Source organism: Pelodiscus sinensis, chromosome 1 (assembly GCF_049634645.1).
Source record: "Pelodiscus sinensis isolate JC-2024 chromosome 1, ASM4963464v1, whole genome shotgun sequence".
Classification (NCBI taxonomy): domain Eukaryota; kingdom Metazoa; phylum Chordata; order Testudines; family Trionychidae; genus Pelodiscus; species Pelodiscus sinensis.
In genome coordinates this window covers 85,243,937-85,262,246 of record NC_134711.1, presented here as the reverse complement: position 1 = coordinate 85,262,246, position 18,310 = coordinate 85,243,937, and the positions used below count along the sequence as shown (strand labels likewise).

General features: G+C 41.8%; 1 protein-coding gene across 1 annotated transcript in view; it reads left to right on the top strand.

The window, feature by feature from the left end:
- Nucleotides 1-18,310, top strand: part of NUP205 (nucleoporin 205) — an 88,757-nt gene that overhangs the window by 17,613 nt on the left and 52,834 nt on the right. The window contains exons 7-13 of the mRNA XM_006125865.4: nt 1,216-1,380; nt 3,062-3,237; nt 7,792-7,908; nt 12,338-12,475; nt 14,229-14,379; nt 15,707-15,912; nt 18,043-18,225. Of these exons, the coding sequence (XP_006125927.2) occupies nt 1,216-1,380; nt 3,062-3,237; nt 7,792-7,908; nt 12,338-12,475; nt 14,229-14,379; nt 15,707-15,912; nt 18,043-18,225 (1,136 nt within the window). The remainder of the gene's footprint in view (nt 1-1,215; nt 1,381-3,061; nt 3,238-7,791; nt 7,909-12,337; nt 12,476-14,228; nt 14,380-15,706; nt 15,913-18,042; nt 18,226-18,310) is intronic.

The following is an 18,310-nucleotide window of genomic DNA, read 5'->3' as shown; positions in this document are numbered from 1 at the left end:
AATGATTTGATCATTATTTACCACAAAAAGGCATCATACTTGAGTGAGGTTGACATTTTAAGTAGAAAATTTCTTGATATAGTGAAAATACTTCAGTAGGGTAAAGGCTGACTTGAAACCTACTTATGATGCTATACTTGATACTGGGGATGTGAACAACTAGTCAGCTATCCGATAAGTAAATGCTGCTGGCCCTGTGCTCCCCGTAGCGTTTTTGCCTTTGAAGTGTAGCAACAGCCCTGGGGCTTGTTGCTACACTTCAAAGGTGGAGGCGCCCTTATCGACTAATTGAATAGTTGATTAATCTAAATTTAACATCCTTACTTGATGCTAGAGGCAAAAAACTGGGTTCATTTATGTGGCTAGGAGAGGAAGGGCCTGATCTGAGTGTGTGGCTGGAGGTTTAATTCTGAATAGTCTTTAATCCTGAATTTTTATACTGATTTCCTCTGTGACTTTGAGTAAATCAATTAAATGATTTATGGCTCAATTTCATCATGTAAAATGTGGCTTAATTCAGTCACGTTTAAAGAATTTTGAAGATGAACAATGCTAATGTTCTATGATACATTATGCTGTTTACATTTATACCTACAAAATTGTAGTTACAGTTGACTCTCAACTTTTCTGACTTGTTCATGTAAATTTTCACCTACTAGTTGAGAAAAGTATCTTTATGGAATTTCTCTCCTTTTTTACAGAAGGGAGAAGTAAGTGAGTATGTAATTATACATTAATGCATTTATTTCAGTGACAAATTATGCATAGTCCCATTTATAACTTTCAGTTAATTACAAGGCCTGTTGATTTATGAGGGATTCTGCTTGAGGAAGGGAAATTGGAAAAAATCAAGTTTTGTTTTTTGGAAGGGAGTCAGCAGTGGTGGTCTTGTTACATAGCTTTATACATGTATCTAGAAACTGATGTCTGCTTTTTTTTATGTAGAAAAAAATAGTATAAAATGTATATTGAATCTTAACATTTTTAAAGGAATGCATAGTGTACATTGTTTGGGCTTTAGACTATTTGAATGACTCAACCAATCAGTTTAAAGAGATACAAAAAGTCACAATTTTGTTTTAATAGCTAAGTGGAGAAGGAAGCTATGTTTGTTCTCCAAGGGTATACGTTTCAAGAATTATTCATATTAGTTTTAATGGAAATGAGAATTTACAGTTTCACTTTTTTATATAATGAGTCACTTTGTTTTTCCAGATTTGATGCACCAGCTGCCTCTGTTAACAGAGAGACAGTACATAGCAACAATCCACACTCGCCTTCAGGAATCTCAACCATGGAAACTACCAGGGCTGCAAGCTACTGTTAGGTTAGCATGGGCACTAGCATTGCGAGGAATATCCCAACTGTCTGATGTGACAGGTACATGTCTTCATAGTGGAACTGCTTTCATGTCTTCAGGGCCCCTTAATACTGCAAGTCAGAGCAGCTGATGCCATATGAGGGAACAATAACTGCCTTGCATCGTAGAACTGTACCACTGATAACTTCCATTTGAGAGTCTGACCGACAATTATATTAGTCTGAAAAATATACAGGTTTAGAAATACTATTTCATGATGTAAACTCCTTAAAATCCTTTCATAGCAAATAATATTGTGCTGAAAAAATGTATAGAAATTTCATTTAATAGTAGTTGGTGCCCTGTGCTTATACTCTATCATTAAAAAACAAAAATAGGCTCCAATTTCCTCTAGCTAATCCTCTAGCTCCAAATCCTCTAGCTAACTCATAAATGCTATAATTATGAGTTAGCTAGAGGATTTACTGGGCATTGCTCAGGTCCTTAGCTGAAATAATTTAATTTTTCTTCATTGAACTTACTGTTTTGGAATGGGGTTAGGCAAGAGGGGTTGGTGTTAATGATGCAGGCTGCCGTGGGAAGAGAGGACAATCCCAGCCCTCTCTTACTTCAGCAGCTTGGGGCCAGGTGAGAAGTGCTTGTCCATGGCTGTTTCAACTGCAGCAGGTACAGTTGGGATTGTGGGTGGGGGAGGTGCATATACCCTCCAGCTTGGAGACAGACAAACAAACTCTGAAGTATATAGTAGATAGATGCTCCTTTTTCCACCCCTGCCACCCACTGTCCTACTGGGGTTAAAGCCATCCTGGTCCCCATTTTTGGCCACTTGTTACCCCCCCCCCCCCCCCATGGTCACTCTTCAGTATAATTATTCCTGCTAGCAGACCGCTCCCATTTTGTTTTATGAGAAACAATTGCATTCCAGGCACATCCCATTGTACTGGCACAACCCAACCCTTGCTTTGCTTTGTTATGTAAGAGGAAGCTAAATATCAAATTTGGTGATCCTAGCTCTTACCATTTAGGAGGAGTTACTGAACGGATGGACAGACAGACACAAGTTTTCTCAGATATATAGTAGAAGGCAGCTCTATTATAGCTGGGACTTTGTAACACACATTGTCAGCCAGAAAGGATATCCGAGAACAGGGGATAATTTTTTCTAAAATATATAGGCTTGCTATAGGGGAATCAGAATTAGAGCCATTCCAAAGTACAGGCAGCCCCTGACTTGCGACATGAGTGGTTCCTGGGGAAGCGTTGCAAGTCAGGGGTGTCGTAACTCGAACCCTCATTTATGATAGGTGTTGTGCGCCATCATAAATGCAGGCTGAGGATGTAAGTTGGAGGGTGTTGGCCTCTTCGCACTTACAAAAATGGTTGTAACTTGTGGTCACAACTCGGGCAGTCACATCTCGGGTGTTTCCTGTACCTTTTTTGTGAAGTTGTATCATAATTAAATTTCACAGTAAAGGGTAGTTTCTGATTGTTATAAATAACAGGGATTTATAGCCCAGCTAACTGGATTTGGTCATACTTATTCAGAGAACTATGCGGATGATGCACGTTTTTTATCTTTGATCAGAGTTCCAGTACCTGCTGTCCCACTGAATTGGCATAACAGTCCACTGTTCCTTTGACCTTCCAAAAGACTTAGATGGCAAACATTTATATTGATTTTGAAACATGCATACTTTGCTAAGCATTGTTTTTTCCTCTCCCCTTCTTTATTCTTTCTAGCTCTTGCAGAATTCACTGAGGCAGATGAGGCAATGGCAGAGCTAGCAATTGCTGATGATGTCTTCCTGTTCCTTACTGAATCTGTGGTGGCATCTGAAAATTTCTACCAGGAAGAATTTTACATCCGCAAAATTCATAGCCTTATCACAGACTTTCTTGCGCTCATGCCAATGAAGGTAAGTTATATGTATGTAGTGATGAGTATCTTGGATATATAATCCAAATTTCAACTACAAGAGCAGATAGCAATTTTAGATAATATAAAGGTCCAGATAAGGTATCTATCACCATGGTCTTCAGGTACTAGGATTTAGAAAACTGGCAACTAATTATATATTTGATTTATGGAATGAATACAGTTTATGGAATGAATACAGTTTAACTTAAAAATAGCGATGTTCTAAAAATCCAAGTTTTTACATGAATACAGGCAGTCCCCGAGTTACGCGGATCCGACTTACGAACGGGGCTTTCCTCGCCCTGGAGGACGGGAGCGGCGGGACGCCCAGATGCACCGCGGTCGGCCGCCCCCGTCCTCCGGGGCGAGAAAAGCTGCTCCCCGTCTCCCTGGTCTGCAGGGAGATGGGGAGCAGAGCCTTGGAGCACGCCCACAGTGGGACAGCCGCGGCGCGCCTGGACTGTCCCGCTGCCCGCATGCTCTGAGGGCTTTGCTCGGCGTCTCCCAGGTCAGCAGACCAGGGAGACGGAGCAAAGCCGTGGAGGACTTGGGCGGTCCCGCCACCCCCGTCTCCCTGGTCTGCTGGGGGGGTGCAGCTAGTGCCCCCCCCCCCCCCCCCCCAGCAGACCAGGCTTTTCTTGCCTACCCCTGGGGTAGAGCAGCTGGGGGCTGCCGGGTTGGTCCCACAGCGCCGCTCCGGACCAACCCGGCAGCACCCCAGCTGCTCTGCCCCAGGCGTCCTGATTCAGCCGCTGCTGGTCAGTTTCAGCAGCGGCTGAATCAGGATGCCTGGGGCAGCGCAGCTGGGGTGCTGCTGGGTTGCTCCAGTAGCGCCAAGGAGCCGCGCTACTGGAGCAACCCAGATGCTCTGCCCTAGGCGTCCCCAAGTCAGCCGCTGCTGAAACTGACCAGCGGCTGACTACAGGAAGCCCGAGGCAGAGTTGCTCTGCCCCAGGCTTCCTGGAATCAGCCGCTGATCAGTTTTCAGCAGCAGCTGACTTGGGGACGCCTGGGTTTCTTAAGTTGAATCTGTATGTAAGTGAGAACTGGTGTCCAGATTCAGCCGCGGTTGAAACTGATCAGTTTCAGCAGCGGCTGACACCAGTTCCGACTTACATACAGATTCAACTTAAGAACAAACCTACAGTCCCTATCTTGTACGTAACCCGGGGACTGCCTGTATAGTGAAATCCCGCTGTTCAGGTGATAGCACTTGTAATTTTAGTTAATGCCAGTTTATTTTTCTATAGTGTTTCAGCTGAAATCATTTGTGAATGGGGAAGAAATCAGTGATCCCAACACACTGTCAGTGCTTTTTAATTATTTTGCCACGAACAGACTTTTGGATGTGTGTATTGGAGAGGTGCCCTCCATCATTGCAGCAGAATGTTGTTCCCATGGAGATGATGATTTGATTTATCAGGAATTGAAGCACTTGTGCTGCAAAAATGAAAAGCATGTGTTTGTAGCAGTGTGAACTAGGAATGTGAATGGGTAAACTATCACTGATAAGCATTACTGTGTGATGCTTACCGATTAAGCATTAGCTCTTCGAGGCCAATAGCTGTCAGCCCCGTGGGCAGGGGCTGCTCCAGGCAGGCCTGGCCCTTTGCCCATGGGATCCCTCTTAATCGGTTAACTGATTAAATGATTAACCGATTAAAATGAGATTTTACATCTCTATAGTTAGCTATTTCATTAGTGCAATAACTTGTATCCATACACTGAAAGCAAGAACTTTGAGAAAATGTAATGTCTTTTTAATAATTGGTGAAAGCTTTATTTTGTGTCCATCGAGTCGAAGTTGTGTGTCCATTTGAGTTGCCAAATAATGACTCTGCAATTGTCATTTTGATTCTTTTTTAGGTGCAGACCTTAAAGGTATCTTTGTTCATTTTAGCCTTGTATGAGAACGTCGGGGGGAAAAACAATTTCTTGAACTTTAACAATCTTTTTGAGTGCATATATAAACATTTTAAACTGTTACATTTAAATTCCCATTTATTTAAAATTCATTGTTTATTATGTTAATTGCTGAACTGATTTAAAGGCTGTTCTTAATTCACAGCAGGTACAACATTGGCAATGACAATGCAAGGATCCTGTGTACACAGTGTTACCTGTGTGCCTCAGCCCACTTCTGTTGGGACCACATACCAACACTTGAGAATAACATGCTGCAATAGGTGTAGGCCTTTCTGCTAAGGCTACAAATAGAGTTCATTTGCCTGATGCAAATGTATCCCTTAGGACAGGTGTAGGCAAATACCAGCCAGCGGGATTAGCCCCTGGCAGGCCCACACCTCTATATTTACCTGCGCCTCCACAGGTACCAGTGATTGAAGCTCCTGTTGGTCACAGATTGCCATTCCCAGCGTCCCTAGTCTGCGCCACTCCCCACTGCTCCCATTGGCCTGAAATGATGATATTCAGTCAATGGGAACTGCAGTTGCTGGTACCTACAGAAGCATAGGTAAAAATAGCGGCAGCGGCTCGCCAGGGGTTGACTCTGGTGAACCACTGCTGCTTTATTGCCCACCCCTGCCTTAGGAAATAGGCTAATTTCATGTAATCCATTGAATAGTCACAGTATAGTAATGTCTTTCCATTAGCTACAGCCCTGGACTGGTTTAAAATGACGACCTAGAGTTGTGAAGGGATCCTATTTAAGAACAGAATATTGCCTCATACAGTAGTATCAGAATAGATGGACAGAACACTGTTCTGATATCTTGTTTATGTCAATGGCCAGTAACAGTTGCTTCAGAAGAAAAAAACCTTGTAACATATAGTTAAAGAATATTTGCTTGTAAAATAATCCTTTCCAACCTCCATTAGTTAGTGGTTGAATAAAGGGCTGTATAAGCTTTATTACATTGTAGAACTTTGAATATTCTTATTATCCATATAAAGGCTTAATTTTTTTATAATTCCACTAAGCTTTTTCATACATTTTGGCAGAGAGTTCTGCAGAGTAATTTAGGTGTTGGGATAGTGTGCTGATAACAGTGGTAGTCACTTGTGAGATACTTTGTCAAAGTTAGATGGTTTTCTTTTATCCAGTAATTTGTTGACACATTCAGCAAATTCTAGAAGATTAGTGAGGCACAATTTTCCATTACAGAAGATGTTCTTTTTTCTTTCCTCCATCATACTGCATTCATTTTTAGCACTTCAATTATAGCAAATAATGTTGATATTGAAGCAAGACTGACTGTCATGTAATTCCTTAGTTGACCTCAGAACTCTATCTTTTTAAAGACATTTACCATTCAGTATAGTAGCTGATTCATTAAGGAATTCAGTTCTTCTAAATTCTGTTCATACAAGGCACTGTTCTGAAATACTACCTCTGTTTTCTCTCTGTACATTCCACATATACAAATAGTATAATTATTTTTTAAAATTTTGGTACAGAAGTTAATTTAGTCTAGATTTCCAAATGAACAATGTTAGCAGATATTGCTTTGCGGCCTGATCCAAATCACATTGAAATCAGTGGAAAAACTCCATTGATTTCGATCAGGTTCTTATTGCAGATGCTGAGTGCCTTGAGAGAAAAGAAGCGGTTAAATATTTCTCTTTTGGTTACTGACTCCACAGAAATTATTGGTAATTCTTTAGTTACTTGTCCACATGGATCCCATTCTCAGTGTGCATACTGTCTATGCTGACAAGATGGAATTCTTTTGCCTGGCATTGTCTGTTGAATCATGCCTGAACCAAAGGCTGAACCTTGTACCCTTCACCTGAGGGCATTGTGGGTACGTCTAAACTACATGCCTCCGTCGACGGAGGCATGTAGATTAGTTTATTCGAAAAAGGGAAATGAAGCCGCGATTTAAATAATTGCGGCTTGATTTAAATTTACATGGCTGCCGTGCTGAGCCAACAAACAGCTGATCAGCTGTTTGTCGGCTCAGCACGCTAATCTGGACGCTCCCCAGCTGACACAAAAGCCCTTTATCGACCTCCCCGGTAAACCTCATCCTACGAGGCATAATGGGGAGCTCGATAAAGGGCTTTCAGGTGGGCGTGGGAGCGTCCAGACTAGCGCGCTGAGCCGACAAACAGCTGATCAGCTGTTTGTTGGCTCAGCGTGGCAGCCATGTAAATTTAAATGAAGCAGCGATTATTTAAATCGCCGCTTCATTTCCCTTTGCCTACAACCCTAATCTACATGGCTCCGTCGATGGAGCTATGTAGTCTAGACACAGCCTATAATAGTAGGGAAGGAGGGATTCATGTGGGCATAACATTGTAATGACCATATTATTGATTATTAGTCATTTTCATTACTTGAATCACTAAGAATTTCTTCCTACTATTGGATGATATGGTAACAATTTAAACAGGAAATATAAAATAAAACCCTGCAATTTGATGATGATGTTCACTCTTTGACTATATCATTTTTTAAATTAAGGATATGCAAAGGAGTGTTAATGTTTTGTAAAAATAGATAAATAATACTATGTTGTTTGTGACCTTTAAGATTATTTTTGTTCACTAAAATAGACTAATGGTCTCCTCCAATTCATATATTGTATAGGTGAAACAGCTGAGAAACCGTGCAGATGAAGATGCTCGTATGATCCACATGAGTATGCAGATGGGTAATGAGCCACCTATTTCTCTTCGGAGGGATCTGGAACATCTTATGCTTTTAGTAAGTCCTACTTTTTAATTATGTTGGTAAAAAGGGATTGTTTGGGGGTTTTCCTGTTGAAAACTTCTGATACCTTAACACATTATTTAAATAATAAGAACTCATGTGGGGCATACCTTATCTTTTAATTGAGGGTGGAAATCTTCATTTTGGAGGGGTTTTAATTACATGTAGACACTTCAATTATTTGGTCATAGAGTTGACTTAATCTGCTGACACAACTTTCCCCTGCTAATAAATGTCAATTTATATTTGTTCATCATATAAATATTGCACTGTTGCATTTAAAGTACAGTAAAAGCTCTCTTATCTGGCATGTTGGGGAGTAATGCGGGGTGTTGATTAATGGAATATTTTGTTTAACTGAGAGTTATACTTACCAATGGAATATAATTTTTACAGAATTAGAATTCAATAAAATTAGTAAAGTATAAAATAGGACAGGTACTCACCAATGCTGTCGTAGTACTACACTGCAGAGTGGTTGATTTCTTAAGAACTTACGTGTATACAGGTAAAGTTTTCGATACAGTAGGTTATCTTATGACACTTAGGGTGTCACTTAGGGTTCACTTCACTATGGGCAGTGTATGGCCTGTAACCACATATCTAAAATATACTTACTATTAGAACTATGCTCAACATAATTTAATCTTTCTTTGATTTAGAAGGCGCTTCAAGATCTTGCAGTACCTCAGGATCATCATTATCAACATCAATTATCAGTGTAGATGCAGAAGGTGTAGGAGATTGGGCTGAATCTACAATTACCATGTGATGCACCCTGGGAGCTACAGTTTTGAATAAATCCCGGTTATCAGCTTGCTTATTTGTCTTCTCCCTCTTTTGCATAGAAGTACAGTGCAGTATGTACAATGGCATTATGTGCTATACATAAACAAGTCACGGTTACTTGAAACTGAGTGCTGGATAACAGAGCTTTTATTGGTCTTTGGTGCTACAGTTAAGACACCTGAATATCTTTTGACATATGACTGTCCTCATTGTGCAGTATTTTAAATGTAACCCCCCCCATTAACACAACTTTAACATTGAAATTCCAAGTTTTCAAATCTCAGAACTATAGTTCCCGTCTAACAGTATTTCAACTACCTTTGTGCTTATGTTGTGTGTTGTGTTTCTGCACCATCCTAGCAAAATTCTATCTGCTCACCTTGGGTGAATAAAAAATCATTAATTTTTATATGATTGTAAGTCATTATGGCAAGGATGAGTATGTAGATTTTTGCACTTAGTCTTGTAATTTTTCATAACCGTTTTGCAAGGCTGCTATACACAGGGGCTGTGTCTAGCCTGGCAAGTTTTTCTGCAAAATCATATGCTTTTGCGAAAAAGCTTGCCAGCTGTCTACACTGGCCGCTTGAATTTCCACAAAAGCACTGACGATCTCATGTAAGATCGTCAGTGCTTTTCCGGAAATACTATGCTGCTCCCGTTCGGGCAAAAGTCTTTTTCCGAAAGACTTTTGCGCCAAAGGGCCAGTGTAGACAGCACAGTACTGTTTTCCGCAAAAAAGCCCCGATCGCGAAAATGGCGATCAGGGCTTTTTGCGGAAAACCGTGTCTAGATTGGCCACGGACACTTCCGCAAAAAGTGCTTTTGTGGAAAAGCATCCTGCCAATCTAGATGTGCTTTTCCGAAAATGCTTTTAACGGAAAAGTTTTCCTTTAAAAGCATTTTCGGAAAATCATGCCAGTGTAGACGTAGCCATGGGGTGTGTCTAGACTGGCAAGATTTTGTGCAAAAGCGGCTGCTTTTGAGTATAATCTTGCCAGCTGTCTAAACTAGCCGTGAGAATTTGCGCAAGAACACTGACGATCTAATGTAAGTTTGTCAGTGTTCTTGCGCAAGAACTCTGATGCTCCCACTTAGGAAAAAGCCCTCTTGCACAAGTGTTCTTGTGCAAGAGAGCCAATGTTGACGGTGACAGGAATTTTTTGCGTAAGAAAGCCCCGATGGTGAAAATGGCCACCGGAGATTTCTTGCACAAAACTGCGTCTATACTGGACACAGATGCTTTGTGCAAAAGCAAATCTTTTGCGCAAAGGCACTTGCCAATATAGACGCTCTTTTGCGGAAATACTTTAATGGAAAAACTTTTCCGTTAAAAGTATTTCTGCAAAATCATGCCAGTCTAGACGCAGCCATGGTGTTTAGGTAGTAAGTGCAAAAAAAAAGACCAAGTTACATCCGATGTGGGAATTAACATTAAATTTCCTGTTTCATTAATGTATAATTTCAACCATAATGTTGCCTTTACAGAGGAGTCTTTTTCCATTCTATTTTATTCTTTGTTTTAAAAGAAATAAGATTGGTCTTGTGTATTTATTTCATTTTGTGATTGCTAAAGTTAGATAACATATTTAAATATTGCATGGGAATTATGTACTTTTTTTTTTTTTAGTCATTGTTTAGAAATAATATAAGAACTAGGAGACCGCAAATGAAATTAATAGGTAGGAGGTTTAAAAGAAACAAAAGGAAGTTTTTCTTCACACAGCACACAGTCAATCTGTGGAACTCCTTGCCAGAGTGTGTTATGAATACCAGGACTTTAACAGGGTCCAAAAAAGAACTAAATTCATGGAGGTTAGATCCATTAATGGCTATTAGCCAAGATGGATAGGAATGGTGTCCCTAGGCTCTGTTTGTCAGAGGCTGGAATTGAATGACAGGAGAGAGATCACATGATGATTACCTGTTCTGTTCACTCCTTCTGGGGGACCTGGCATTAGCCACTGTTGGCAGACAGGATACTGAGCTAGATGGACCTTTGATCTGACCCAGTATGACCATTCTTATGTAAATGTTAAAATTAGGGATGTTAGATATCCTGCAATTGAATAGTCGTGTAATCGCATGAAATCTTAGTGCTTAAATGGCTATTCGATAAACCCCAGAGGTGAGGCTGGCAGTAAGTGTGCTCCTTGCCCCACTCACAGGGAGCCCTGTGCAACTCTGCGCTGCTGCCTCTGTATTAGAGGCAGAAGCATGGGGTGGCAGGGGAGCAGGTCCGCGAGGGGAGCTAGTTAAAAACCCAGCTCTCTGTGTAGACTGGCTGCCAGCCATCCTGTGCTGCTGCCTCTGATAGAAAGGCAGCCGTGCAGGGTGGCAACAGCCCCTGTCTGCACAGGGTACAAGCTCCCCAAAGACAGAGGCTGCTGCCTCAGAGTAACCTCTGTCCATGGTGGATCCAGGCTTGCTTTGGACAGAGATTGCTATGTGGGATGCTCAGCAGCCTGTGTCTGCGGGAAGTCCGGGTCTGCCGCGTACGGAAGCTCCCCTGTCTCCCTCTCCCCTGCTCTGCTGCCTTGGATAGATGGGTAGCAGGAGGGTGTGGGGGTGAGGGACAGATAGCACCAGGGAGCTGGTACTGCGAGTGGAACCGGCTTTTAAGCCAGTTCCTTTCAGCACCGTCTCCTGCAGTGGCAGCAAGGGATGGGGCAGGCAGGTCCACGGGAGCTGATACATGCAGGGAGATGGCTTGAAAGCTGGCTCCCCATGTGTATTAGCTCCAGCCTACCCCCCTTGCTCTCTGCGCTGCTGCCTCTGATACAGCCAGCTCCTCAAGGGCACCAGCTCTCTTCCCACCCCACCCCCCAGCTATCTCTGATACAGAAGCAGCAGTAGTGAGGGAGCGTGCATTCAACAAGCTTAACTGTTAACTCAAGGCTTATTGGTTAATTGTGTAGTCATCTACATGCTGACATTGCTAGTTTAAAATAAAAAACTCTGTGAAGTATATAAATTCCTCCTTACTACAGTGTGTATGTGAAGTTTGAAAATTTAAATTCTAATCATGTTAAAGCTTGACACACATTAAAATATTTTGTATCCACAAAAACAATTAGACAGTTTTATAAACCACTTAAAAAGGGGGCTCAGAATGAAAATGCCTTCATAGCCAGCGCTTGTTATACCTCTGGTACAAGGCTATAACAAACCTATAAAACTGAAGAACTTGAAACCTGAAATAATTCTGAAGGAAATTTGAGCAGACAAAGAACAGCTAACAGTTTTTGATCCAAACACTGGCTCATTTAAAGCTAACTGAAGTACAAATACCCAAAGGCTCATTTAAAGGAAATACCAGTATGTTATCACCAAGGGTTTTACAGACAAGAGAGGGAGAACACCATTGAAATTTGCAAATAAAAATTAACAAATTCTGAAAACGTCAGGTTTTTTTGTTGTTGTTTTTTTTTTAAGATGTGGATTGTTCTGCTATTACTACGTAGAAGTTATCATTTTCAGGAAGAAAATATTAGAATATATGTTAACCATGAGATTATTGTTCTTGTATTTCCAAGTTGTGCTGAAGTAGTTAGTGTTCATTGTTTAAAATCTTGGCCTTTTATTTGCATTGACATTTTTACTCTTTAGAAACTTGTTTTCTGTCCCCCTACAGATTGCTGAGTTGTACAGGAAGGATCCCTTTAATCTGGAACTTGCTCTTGAATATTGGTGTCCTTCTGAACCACTCCAGAGCTCCACCATTATGGGATCTTACCTTGGAGTTGCCCATCAGAGACCTCCTCAGCGCCAGGTTAGCCAAAATCAACTTTTTTCTTCCATTACTTTTTGAAACTTGTATCCTTTCCCTTAGTGTCATGGCGTTAAAAGCTGCAGACTGAAACAGCAATAGCGCCTTGAATCAAGAGAAGTAAAGATGTTTTTTGAGGAACTGTAAGAGCCACTCGAACATGGTCTTACAGAAATCATTATCCTTTGCCAAGATATTAAAGCCCTGCTCCCACTAGGTATGTCTACACATCAAAGTTATTTCGGGATACCAGAGGGAGAACACCATTGGTATCCTGAAATAGCTACCCTACGTCTTTCTTTTAAATGCGTCTGCTATTCCAAAATATAGCGGACGGGCTATTTCGCCATCCCTGTAAACCTCATTGTATGAGGAATAAAGGATGGCTTGAAATAGCACTTTTTCAAAATTTGGTGCTGTGTAGAGCATATTTTGAAATATACTCGAAATAAGCTGCGCAATTTGCTTAACGCAAATTGCATATCTTATTTAGAGTTTATTGTGCTGTGTAGATGCCCCCACTGTGTGTTATGTGGGCACTGTTGGCATGCTGAAAGCTGCTAATGGGTCACTGTGGTAGGCTCTGTAGCCTGGTAGTTGCTAATGGTCTGCTCCAGTTTGTTTATCTAAAGGCTCTGGTTCGTTGTTTCCAGCCAAGGGGAGTTGCAGGAAGCTTCCTGTGGCTCATCTTGGCTGGAAATTGCGAACTGGAGCCAATAGGAGCTGCGAGGCTCCATGGCAGTGGCATAGCGAGGAGGGGACAGAAGAGGAGGTCAGTTGCCTCCAGGCCCCACACTAGGGGGTGCCAATTTAGTCCCCCTCCGCTCCTCCGGTCATCTCTCGGCTCGCCTGCTCCTCCTCCAACTGCTGCTGCCAGCTAGAGCCTCCTCTTCACCCCAAGCCCAACTCTCCTCCACCTCTGCTGGCAGATTAATGCGTGCAGGAACCCAGCCACAAATTGGCGGGGGAAGACATGGTACAAGCTACCCCCAGGGTCAGGCTCAACCGTGCATCAGGTTTGGGAACCTGCTGTGTGGCGGGGGCAGAGAGGGGAAGCAAAATTTGCCTTTGCCCCCGGGCGCATAACGCCCTTGCCACGCCTCTGTTCTGTGGCTACAGAGCCTTTAGATCGGGTTGGGAACCTTCAGCCCACATGCTGCATGCATTTCATCAGGGTTAGCTGCTGGCAAGGCTGCAAGATTGTTTGTTTACTGAGTGTCTGCAGCTCCCAGTTGGTGTGGTTCAGTTACAAGAGTGTTGAAATTATCTGAAACTTTAGGATATAAGATTAGGATTAAAAGCAATCCAAATATGTTAAGGTAAGAAATGCATAGGTAAGGCAGCCACACAACCTTATCTGTGCCCTTTAGTAACATATAATTATCATGCAATTTAGAGTTTGTGGTCTCAGATTAGATTTATTTTTAAAGACCGATTATATTGTCTTCATAATTTTCCCCCTTTGGCATCACTGCAAGTAATGTTATGAAAGATTATTGCACCCTTCTTGATTAACATGTGTTCCTTTGCAATATTCTGATTATTTTGTGTATCCCTTTTCTCTTCAAAACGTAGGTATTTTCCGTTCACTGCAACAGAACAAGCAGTTCTGAAGTATATTTATTTTGGAGTAAGGCGGTGGGGTTTGTTTTTAAATCCAAATCAGATTATCCTTTATGGTTTTGATGTCTATCACCCCATAATAAGATCAGATTTCTTTTCTTTTTAAGCACTTAACTTTTTTTTTTTGTTACAGGTTGTTTTGTCAAAATTTGTTAGACAAATGGGAGACCTACTCCCCTCCACAATCTACATCCCATATTTGAAAATGCTGCAGGGATTGGCCAGTGGGCCCCAGTGTGCTCATTATTGCTTCAGTTTGCTGAAGGTCAATGGCAGTAGCCATGGTAAGAAAGGTGTTTGACGGTGGGGTTCACCTCCCAAATTTTTTTCCTGGACAAGGTAGACAAGAATGCAAACCTAGATTAGATGAATTGTAGTTTATTACTTAGCTACTACTAGTCTTACAGTTTTAGTGCAGAAGTAAAACTCATTTTCACTTTCTGTTATATTCTACATAAAATACTGGTTTAGATATGTTAATTAAATATTTGAGTCCCATGATTATGGGAGTAGCTGAATTCCTAACATGTTTAACTGAAAGCTATAAAATACTTTAAATTCAATGAGAGCTTCAATATATCTCTCTTTGCTCAATGCAGCATATTAGAGAGTCACTTCTTAGCATAAACTAGCCAGGCTGTGTATTTGCAAATACATTATTAAATGATGTCTGGCATTTCTGAGCTTGCTTTTAGAGGCATCCTGAGAAAGTGCCATAATTTGTGACACAGGCAGCATAAGAGGCTAGAATCTGTTTTATTTACATATGAGTTATGGGCAGGGGGGAATTACTAGACTAACATTGTCCTTATACATTCAGCATTTGAAAGGCTCTCATTCATAAACCCCTATGATTGTATGATTAAAACAATAAACCTATTTTACACTTGATTACCATGTTAGTAATGTCATAGCTCTTCAAAATGACTATTGATAAAAATCTGCCTGATTGCTTTGTGCATCTCTCTATATATCTAAAAAACCCTTTTCCTATGGGGTGACAGTGATGTCATCACGTCACTATGCATTGCCCTACCCCACAGCCTGAGCAGCGTCCCCAGAAGGGGAAGCGGCATCCAGGGCTCCCTTCTGGCCTCTGGCTCCCCAGCAGGAGAGCTGAGGGGGAGAGGGGGAAGAGGGAAGTTGTGTGACAACAGCATCTCCTTGCTGCGCTCTGTGTCTCTGATGCTCTGGGACCCAGTGGGGAACCTGCACCTGCTTTGGGCACCTCCCCCTAGTAAACTTTTTATTTTTCTTCCTGGCCATCTTTGAACCTGAACTGAAAGTTCAGATGACTGTATATCTTCTGTTCTGGTGCACCATTGTAGGGTACAAGGGGTTAAGGAGAAGGGCGGAGTGGAGTTTTACAGATGTCAACAGGCACTTTTTTCCTCAGTTCTGTGAGAATATTTTAAATGTTTTGAAAGCAATGTAGTGGGCATTAACATAAATGATTAATAATAAAAGCACATAACCTGTCATACATAGTTTTTTTATTACTTGAACTTTCAGAATACTGTGCTGAGTACAAGTTAGAGCAATTAATTTGTTTGACACCCTGTAAAGGAACGAAATTATTTTATAATCAGTTTGAACATTTTTCTTTTCTAGTTGAGAACATCCAGGGAACAGGTGGCAGTCCTGTCTCCTGGGAGCATTTCTTCCGTTCCTTGATGCTGTATCATGAGCACTTAAGGAAGGACTTGCCAAGTGCAGATAGTGTCCAATACCGTCATCTCCCTCTCCGAGGAATCACCCAAAAAGAACAAGATGGATTGATTGCCTTTTTACAGCTCACAACTACTATAGTGAAGTGGGTAGGTAACCCATTTCTTTCTTGTGTCTTGCTAATACATTTCTTTATCTCTTGCAAGATGACATTTGAACAAGGGATTTTAGCTATCGTATAATTGAATAGTTGTGTAACTGCACAAAATATTATCAGTTACGTGACTATTCGATAGTCCCCGGGGTGGGGCTGGCAGCCAGTGTGCTCCCAGCTCCACTCCCGGGGAGCCCCCTGCCACCATGTGCTGCTGCCTTTCTTTCAGAGGCAGCAGTGCGGGGTGGCAGCGGTAGCCAGTCTGCAAGGAGAGTCAGTTTAAAACACCAGCTCCCCTTGTGGACAGGCTGGCTGCCGCCTCACTCTGCTGCCTCTGATACAGTGGCAGCAGTGTGTGTGTGTGGGGGGGGGGGTCTGAGCTCCCCACGGACAGAGGCTGCTTTAGGAGATGTGGAGCAGCTACTGTCCATTGGGAGTTTGGACCTGCCATGGACAGGGGCTGCCCACCGTGGACATCAGCTGCCCATCTCATGGCAGCTTCATCTCCACCTCCACCGCTGCCTCTGATAGAGGCAGCAATGCAGAGCCAGAGTTGGGGGGAGCCAACTTTTAACAGTTCCCTCCAGCACCAGCTTCTGCTTAAACCCTAGGGGGGGAAATGAGGGTAATCCACAAGATTAACAAGTAATTTTAGGCTTATCAGTTAATCGTCTCGCTGACTACTCATTGACATCCCTAATTTGAACTGCCTTATAGATTTGAGTTTGTACATAATACAGTAATGGTGATCTATGTCACATTTGCCCAAAATGGCAGGCAGGTCAGAGTCAGCTAGCAGTTGCTGTGATTTGATTTCAGGACATCATAAGTACATGTGATAGCAGAAATGATTGATTCGGATAAGCACTCAATAAAGGAAAAAAGGGAAGAGTCTGTTATTGGCACTGCAAATGTTGCTGATTTTTTAACTTTCTTGACTCTTCCTTCCCTGTTGTGGAGATGTCCGTTTCTTTAATAGCTAAGATAAGTTTCAAAGAAGTCAAGTCAATGCTGAAGAACTCTGAGCATTTACATTTAGTATTGGGGCGGGGGGCGGGAGGGGCGTGAAACAAGAAGAAGTAAATTGAGAGAAAATGGGAAGGGAAAACTAACTTACCAGTGAAATTTACTTCCAGGGTGGATTTAATAGATTGGCAGACCTGTAGCTGAAAAGGCACCTTCAGTTAGTGGTGGGATCCCCAAGTAATGGTTACGAAAATTAATGCTTCAGTGCAAGTTATACATAGGTGATACAGGTTTAGTTCCCTTACTGAATACCCACATGAGAAGAGGGTAATTCTGTATTAAGTATTCTTAGAAATATCTAGCTATACTAGAACTGTATGCCAATTGAATAGCTTAGCAAGAGGTCTCAGCTATATTTTAAAAAAGCGTTTATAACTTAACAGGTTTAATTTAAAATTAGTGAATATTAAAAACAGACAATACAAACTTGTAATAGAAATAGTGACGGAGCCCTCATCTACTCTGGTGTGAGGGGCTGTTGAAATACAGGCATTCCAGAGGCAGTTGTAAGAGTGTGTTCCTGAGGAAGTGGGTCTGGCCCACGAAAGCTCATCATCTAATAAACCATCTTGTTAGTCTTTAAAGTGCTACATTGTCCTGCATTTTGCTTCAACTACCCCAGACTAACACGGCTACATTTCTATCACTTTCCTGAACTTCCTCTTTGTTATATATGAGTTTCCAGCATATATTCGCACAGTTTCTTTAATACGTGTTGAAAGAAGGGAAGGGGGGGGGGGGGGTGTAACACTTGGTAGTGTTGTTCAATTATTTTTAAAAATAAGCTTTTAAATAAAAAATATTTTAAATCAATTACTATGGGGCTGCGCCCTGCTTGCTACGCTCACCAACTCCCCCCTCTGACCACTTTCATGCCTAGAGAGCCTGATGATGTCATTCTGTCGCATGGCAGAAAAATCTTATATATGAGAGAGAGAGAGAGAGAGAGAATGCTTTAAGTTGTTGAGCTAGAAAATGGCATTACTGTTGCTTAGACTTTGCTTCATTTGAGTAAACTTGTTGCAAAACTCCAAAACCTTTCAGAGTGATAGTTTGTACTCCATCCCGTTCACCTCCCTTTTTGTGTACCATTTTGCAGAGTGAGAATGCTCGTTTGGCCCTCTGTGAGCACCCCCAGTGGACTCCAGTGATAGTCATTTTGGGACTCCTGCAATGTAGCATCCCTCCTATTTTGAAAGCAGAATTATTAGAGACTCTGACTGCCTTTGGAAAATCTCCTGAGATTGCTGCTTCACTCTGGCAATCGCTGGAATATGCACAGGTATTTTAGAATTTTGTATACTGCTTAAAACTGTAGTACCTTAGTTCTGACTGAATTGTAATATATTTTAACAATACACACTGAA